The sequence below is a fragment of the Carettochelys insculpta genome, chromosome 1 (genome assembly GCF_033958435.1).
Source record: "Carettochelys insculpta isolate YL-2023 chromosome 1, ASM3395843v1, whole genome shotgun sequence".
Lineage (NCBI taxonomy): Eukaryota > Metazoa > Chordata > Testudines > Carettochelyidae > Carettochelys > Carettochelys insculpta.
Genome location: NC_134137.1, coordinates 2,937,184 through 2,944,586, shown reverse-complemented (window position 1 = coordinate 2,944,586; position 7,403 = coordinate 2,937,184). Strand labels below are relative to the sequence as shown.

Below are 7,403 nucleotides of genomic sequence, written 5' to 3'. Positions count from 1 at the left end.
AACAATGGTCTCAAGTTGCTGTTGGGAAGGTCCAGGTTGAACATTAGGAAAAACTTTTTCACTAGGAGGGTGGTGAAGCATTGGAATGGTCTCCCCAGGGAAATAGTGGAGTCTCCATCCCTGGAGTTGTTTAAATCTTGCCTTGACAAAGCCCTGGCGGGGCTGATCTGATGGGTTTGGTCCTGCTTAGAGCAGGGGGCTGGACATGATGGCTTTTTTTTAGGTCTCTTCCAGCAATATTGTTCTATGATTCTATGAAAGGAAAGAGGGGCAATCCAGGGAACTATAGACCGGTCAGTGTTATCTCAGTACCCGGGAAAATAATGGAGGGAATCCTCAAGGAATCCATTTTGGAATACGTGGAAGAAAGGAAAGTCAAGTAGTCAACATAGATTCACCAAGGGCAAGTCATGCCTGATCAGTCTGAGTGGCGTCTATGATGAGATAACAGACTCTGTGGACATGGGGAAGTCAGTGGATGTGATATACCTTGACTTCAATAAAACTTTTGATTTAGTAACCCACAAACTTTCTGAGGGTGCAATCCAGTCCCTCATCCAGGTCATTAATGAAGATGGTCAATAACACAGGCCCCAGAACCGAGCCTTGCGGCACTCTGCTTGCAACAGACCGTCATCTAAATATTGAGCCATTGACCACTACCAGGTGGGCCTGACCATCAAGCCAGCTTTCTATCCATCTTATAGTCCGAGGATCCAATCCATATTTCCTTAACTTATGGACAAGAATGTTATGGGAGACCATATCAAAAGCCTTGCTGAACTCAAGGTGTATCACATCCACTGACTTCCCCATGTCCACAGAGCTTGTTACCTCGTCATAGAAGCTAATCAGATTAGTCAGGCAGGACTTGCCCCTGGTGAATACATGTTGGCTACTTTTGATCACTGTCCCCTCTTCCAAGTGCTCCAAAACAGATTCCTTGAGAATTCCCTCCATTATTTTCCCAGGGATTGAGGTAAGGCTGATGGGTCTATAGTTTGCTGGATTGTCCTTCTTTCCTTTCTTAAAGATGGGTACTACGTTTGCCTTCTTCCAGTCATCCGGTATCTCCCCAGATCTCCAAGAGTCTTCAAGAATAACGGCCAAAGGTTCAGCAGTGACCTCTGCCAATTCCCTCAGTACCCTTGGGTGCATTAAATCCAGAGCCATGGACATATGCACATCTAGTTTTTCTAGATAGCTCAGAACTTGTTCCTTCCCCACAGATGGCTGCTCTCCACCTTCCCATACTGCATCGTCTAGGACCATCATGGGGAAGTTGTGCCTTTCCAAAAGTGCCTTTGCTGTCCTGATTACTGCCAGGCATTTTCCACCCATATATTTATACTCCTCCTTAGTCATCTGTCCAAGTTTCCACTTCTTATATACATCCTTTTTTGAGTTAAATTTGACCAAGAGTTTCCCTGTTAAGCCAAGCTGGTTGCCTACCATATTTGTGCTTCTTACTATGCAGCAGGATGATTTGTTCCTGTGCCTTCAGTAAGATGCCTTTAAAATACCGCCAGTTCTCCTGAACTCTTTTCCCCCTTCATCTTCATTTCCCAAGGGATCCTACCTATCAGTTCTCTCAGGGAGTCGATGTCTGTTATTTTGAAATGAAGGGTCTGAATACTACTGCTCACCTTTCTTCCTTTTGTAAGGATCCTGAAATCTACCATCTCGTGATCACTGCAGCCCATGTTGCCACCCATTTTTATTTCTCCTATTCTTTAAATGTCTTTCTCCTTCACATGCTGTCTTCAGCTTCCTTTTTTCTTCCCCCTGGACTTTTTCTGCACCATCTCCAATTTTACAACATCCTTGTTGAAAAGTGGAGCCTGAGACTGGATACAATTGATGTCACCAGTGGTATGTGCAGAGATAAAATCTTTCTTCTGCTTCATCTCACCGCTCCCTTCTTTATGTGTAACACACACACCTTCCAGGTGTGGTTGTCTGTCCCAGGCAGAGGGACTTAGACCACTTGCAGAGAGAAAGAGAGAGTCGCTGCTCTGGACTCAGCAGAGAGGCAGCTTGCTTTTAGCTCAAGCAGTAGAAGTTCATGCACTAAGTTCCAGAGGTCCCAAATAAGGTCCCAGATGTCAGCAGTTAAAAAAGAGGCTCAGCTGGGATTTCAGTTGCATCTCTGAATCTCAGGATGGCCTTCCTCAGCTAGAGGAAGCAGGAAACCCACATGCCTACTGGGCGTGGTTCACAGTCCCACGTAGTGGCACTCAGAACACTTACAGAGAGAAAGAACGAGTCTCCTCTGCTCCCTTAGCCGACAGCCAGATGCCTTTTGGCTCAAGAGGTCGAGGCCCACGCACTAAAATCCAGCAGTCCCAGGTTCGCTTCCATCTGTCGGTAGTCAGGTGTGCATCCAAGGATCACATCAGCCCTTTTGGCTACAGTGTCGCCCTGGGAATTCACAATCCGTTGGATGTTTCTGGTGACTGCTAAACCTTTACCAGTGTCCTTCTGTTCCACAATATCGCGTCATAGTCCCTGCTTTCCCTGTGTTAAGAGAATAAATATGAACCTTGCCAGCCCTTTGGGTCATCCACAGATTTTATCTTCAGTGATTTTCTTTCCTCCCAGATCATTTATGAAGCATTAAGTCTCTTTACATATCAGGAGCTAGGAAGCGTTTGCTCTTTGACAACTAATATGTAATAAGCTTCATTCTTCCTCTCTCTCTCCTCCATCACAAGCCCCTTATTTGTCTCTGCTTTAAACAGTCTCTGATTTTGCAGTCTGTCCACCTATGGGAGACTCCCTCTTGTCATAGTCTGTCTCCCAGCTCTCCTTTATGTTTCCTATACTCTTTATGCAGATTGGGTGAAGTGAGCATATGTCTAGAGCAGGTTATTCTCCTACCCAGTCCTTAGGTTTTCACCAGGAATGATAATGATCAGGTATTCTCCTGGAGCTGCAGTCACTGATGCCCAGGTCTTTTCTATGAGGTCTATTGGAGGTGGGATGTTGTCCCCGGCACATCACTTGGAAAAGCTGTGGGGTATTTTCTCACTCTGGCTGTGTCTACACTAGCAAGTCCTTTTGAAAATAAAGTAGGAAAATAAAATAAAACAGGCCTTTTCCAAAAGAATTTATGGATGGCCTGATCAGTACCACACTGTACCAAAAACCTACTGATCGCTATACTTATCTACACCCTTCTAGTTTCCATCCTGCACACATGACTAGATCCATTGTTTACAGTCAAGCTCTTAGGTATAATCGCATTTGCTCTGATCCAACTGACAGAGACCAAAAACTAAAAGAACTTTACCAAATATTCATAAACCTGAATTACCCACCAGGAGAAGTAAAAAAACAAATGGACAGGGCCAGACGCGTACCCAGAAACCAGCTACTCCAAGATAAGCCCAAAAAAGCCAAGAACAGAACACCACTGGTCATCACTTACAGCCCCCAACTCAGGCCACTGCAACAGATTATTAAAGACCTACAACCTATTCTTAATCAGGATGCTACACTCCAGAAGACCCTGGGTGACATGCCTGTTCTCTCCTACAGACAAACTCCCAACCTCATGAGGATCCTTACTAACAGCCACAGTCTATACCCCAGGAACACCAGTCCTGGAACCTTTCCCTGCAACAAAGCCCGCTGCCAGCTTTGTCCACATATCTTCTCTGGAAATCCCATCCCTGGACCTAACCAGGTTACTCACAGAATCACGGGCACTTTCTCATGCTCCTCTACTAACATCATGTATGCCATCATGTGTCAACAATGCCCAGATGCTTTGTATATTGGACAGACTTCTAACTCCCTTAGACAAAGGGTCAACGGTCACAAAACAGACATTAAAACACTCCAGATCCACAAACCAGTTAGTCAACATTTTAATGGAATGGGCCATTCTGTCAAAGACCTCAAGGTATGTGTGTTACTGAAAAGAAATTATCACTCCTTTGTAGAAAGGGAAACGGACAAATTGATATTTATATTCAAATTCGGAACATTAACACATGGTTTAAATTGTGATGGGAACTTTCTGAGTCACTATAGGGGCTCGTCTGCATACTTAACTCAATCTAATTCTTGATCTTTCCCCCCCACCCCTCCACTCTCTGATTTGCTCACCTTGATTATCTTTTTCTGATTTGTCCTCCTTGCTTTACTGTTTTTGGTTCTCTGCGCCTTAAATATTAAGTCTGTTCTGGTCTGGCTATGGTCTGAAGAAGTGTGTCTGTCCCACGAAAGCTCACCTAATAAACTATTTTGCTAGTCTTTAAAGTGCTACTTGACTGCTTTTTGTTCCAGAAGATTTTGTGGAGCCTCTATACACAAGATATGATCTTTCATTCTGAAACTGAAAGAATGCAGCCCTTTGCATAGGAGGCACTCTTCATCTCTCAAAAGAGGAAGTACACCTTTTGCCAAAGGATTCTTTCAGACTAAAAGATGTGAAGATGCCCCAGGCCCCTCTTTTAGAAAGAACAGTCCTCATGGCACCAGATTTTCCAACCTCTGGCCTGTTCTTTCGAGAGAGAGCTGAGGCTGTGTGAATGCTGTCTAACAGAAGAGGGTTTTTTTTGTGTGGACACAGTTGTTTGGAGAAAAGATTTTTTCAGAAGAGATCTTCTGGAACAACTGCTTTCAAAAGATTGTTGTAATGTAGACACTGCCTCTAATTTCAAGCAACTAAGTGAATGGGAAACTCTCTAGGGGGTGGAACAATGAGGCATAACCAGGATCCACATTATTTTTTTTTCCTGATGGTGCCTATTAATTTCTCTCCCACTATAAAAGATTGGAATTATTGCCTCCAGAAACACTGTCTAATAAGAAATCTGTCGGGTCGGTCTTTCACAAATCATTTTTTTCCAAATAATTAAAATGTTAGTTTTAAGACTTCCAGGAGTGAACGAAACTCTTTGTCCATGACAACAGGATGTAGTGTCTCCTATTAACATTGTCTTTCCATTCAGGTATTTCAGCTGGGATCATCACCCGAGACTCTGGGCTCACACAGGAAGTGATACAATACATGAAGTAGACATTGATCTGTCTCAGCAACTCCATGTCACATTCCAACGAAACTATCTTCACCAACCCCTCCACTTTCATCCTACTAGGGATTCCAGGCCTGGAGGCAGCACATGTATGGATCTCCATCCCATTCTCTATCATTTATGCTATAGCCCTCTTTGGGAACTTTGCCATCCTGTTCATTGTGAAGACAGAGCCAAGCCTCCATGAGCCCATGTTCTATTTCCTCTGCATGCTGGCTGTCACCGACCTGGTCCTGTCTACAACCACGCTTCCCAAAATGTTGAGCATCTTCTGGTTCAGTTCCAGGGAGATCGATTTCAGTGCCTGCCTCACCCAGTTGTACTTCATTTCCTGTTACATAGTAATGGAGTCTGGGGTCTTTGTGGCCATGGCTTTTGATCGCTATGTGGCCATCTGTGATCCCCTGAGACATTCTATTTTCCTTACAAAGCATAAGGTGGCAAAGATTGGTCTGGTCGCAGCTCTGCGTGGCAGCATCCTCTTAATGCCCTATCCCATCCTGGCAAGGCAGCGGCCATATTGCAGAACCAACATCATCCCCCACACATACTGTGAACACATGGCTGTGGTGAAGTTGGCCTGCACGGACATCAGCATCAGTAGTTACTATGGGCTATTTGTGTTACTCTCTGTACATGGCCTGGATGTGATTTTTATTGCCATTTCCTATGCCCAGATCCTTAGGGCTATTTTCAGCCTCCCCACAAAGGATGCCCGGCTCAAGACTTTTGGGACCTGTAGCTCCCACTTCTGTGCTATCTTAGCCTTTTACATCCCAATGATCTTCACCTCCCTCATTCACCGCTTTGGCAAAAATGTGCCTCTGCATTTCCACATTCTCACTGCCAACATTTACCTGCTAGTGCCCCCCATGCTAAACCCCATCATCTACGGGGTGAGGACAAAGCAAATCCGGGGCAGGCTGCTCTGGCTGTTTACTCATAAAAGATCCTGAAGTTTTCTCCTAGGTCTCTGGCTGTCAGACCCAGCCCAGTGCAGAGCTGGCTGGGGACATGGATAACTTGGCCCTTCTCACACAGGCTTTTATTGGATAGTCAGAGGCACATTTCAACCCTTTCTTCACCTGGCTGGGCAGGCTCAGCGTGACAAGCTGGGGAATTATTCTGTGTACATCTCATTAACACACAAGGTTGTCACATTTGTACTGCTAGTAACTAGACCCTGTGGTCCCACCCCTGGATCTGCCTTTTCCCTCAAGGCCCTGCCTACTTGTTCAACTATTCTGCTAAGGCCCAGGCCCCAACTTTGTTCTGCTCCTCTCAGCTCCTTCCCTGTCACTCACTGGATTATCTCTATCCCCCTCCACCAGCTCCTCATATCCCTTTGGTGTGGGGCTGGGAGCTGCTGTAACTTGCCAAGAAGCCTGAGTGAAGGCAGCAAGGACACAGCAGTGCTGTTATCAGTAGAGTCAGGAACGGAGGGAGAAGCCCAGGAGCCACATGAACCCTGTAGAGGATTGGGAGCTTTTGACTGCAGTTGGGAAGCTGGGTAGGACTACAGTTTGGGGTATGTAGGGTGCGAGAAGACTTTGTAACGGTCGAGAGTGCAGTCCGACCCCTCTGTGAATCCTCCGGAGAATTCCAAACAGGCCAGTCTGTGCTAGGTGAAAAGCTGCAAAACAACTAACCCTGCCATGGCAACAACTGCAAACAAGGCTTGCTTGCAAAGACTTCAAGGCTACGCTAGCAGTAGGCCACAAGAGATAGTGATAAGAAATGCATAGGCAATTTTAGGCAATCTTATGTTAATGAGTTCAGCTTTATCAGCTAGTGTTAGGAGGCCTGTTACGGAGCCTCTCCCCGAGCGAAGCTCTGGTGCGTTGTATCTTCCCCCATGGGTGACTGAGGCATCTCCGGGGCTCCCGGTGCGGGTGTCACGCGCTTTCAATAAACCAAATATAGCACTCGCCTTCTGGGTGCAGCCTCGTTTCTGGGGAACGCAAGCCTGGCTGGTTACAGGGTAACAGCTGGCCAGTCTAACCTAAGAATCTCCATGTTCCCCCTCCCCCCGGACTACTGATAATAATAGATAAAAAGGTCCATGTCTGGAGGTAGGTCTCAGGACTTGTAGCCATCACACGTCCACTGTGAGTAATATAAGAGCAGCACAATTTTATTACAATTAGTAGCAGAAACTTGCACAATGAGATGTCTAAGGTAATGATTACACACAGATGTGATTGCCCCGGCCGGTTAAATAGCTCCCATAAACACAGCCTGAGTATAAATTTGCAAATGCCAAGCATAGCACCGTTCTCTTGCTGCCTCCCAAGGATGTGAGGAATTGAAGGGTTAGCCTCACTATGTTGGTGGAGACAATATTACAGGGGAGGAAAC

The 7,403-nt window shown here is 45.7% G+C and overlaps 1 protein-coding gene across 1 annotated transcript; it reads left to right on the top strand.

The window, feature by feature from the left end:
- Positions 1-5,053: 5,053 nt before the first annotated feature.
- LOC142001944 (olfactory receptor 52M1-like) lies at positions 5,054-6,001 on the top strand. The gene has a single exon (XM_074977622.1). The coding sequence runs from the start codon at positions 5,054-5,056 to the stop codon at positions 5,999-6,001; it is 948 nt and encodes a 315-aa protein (XP_074833723.1).
- The last annotated feature ends 1,402 nt before the right edge of the window (positions 6,002-7,403 follow it).

What these genes read in the sequence shown, in the direction of transcription:
- LOC142001944 (XM_074977622.1), top strand. Translation starts at nt 5,054, where the DNA reads ATGTCACATTCCAACGAAACTATCTTCACCAACCCCTCCACTTTCATC.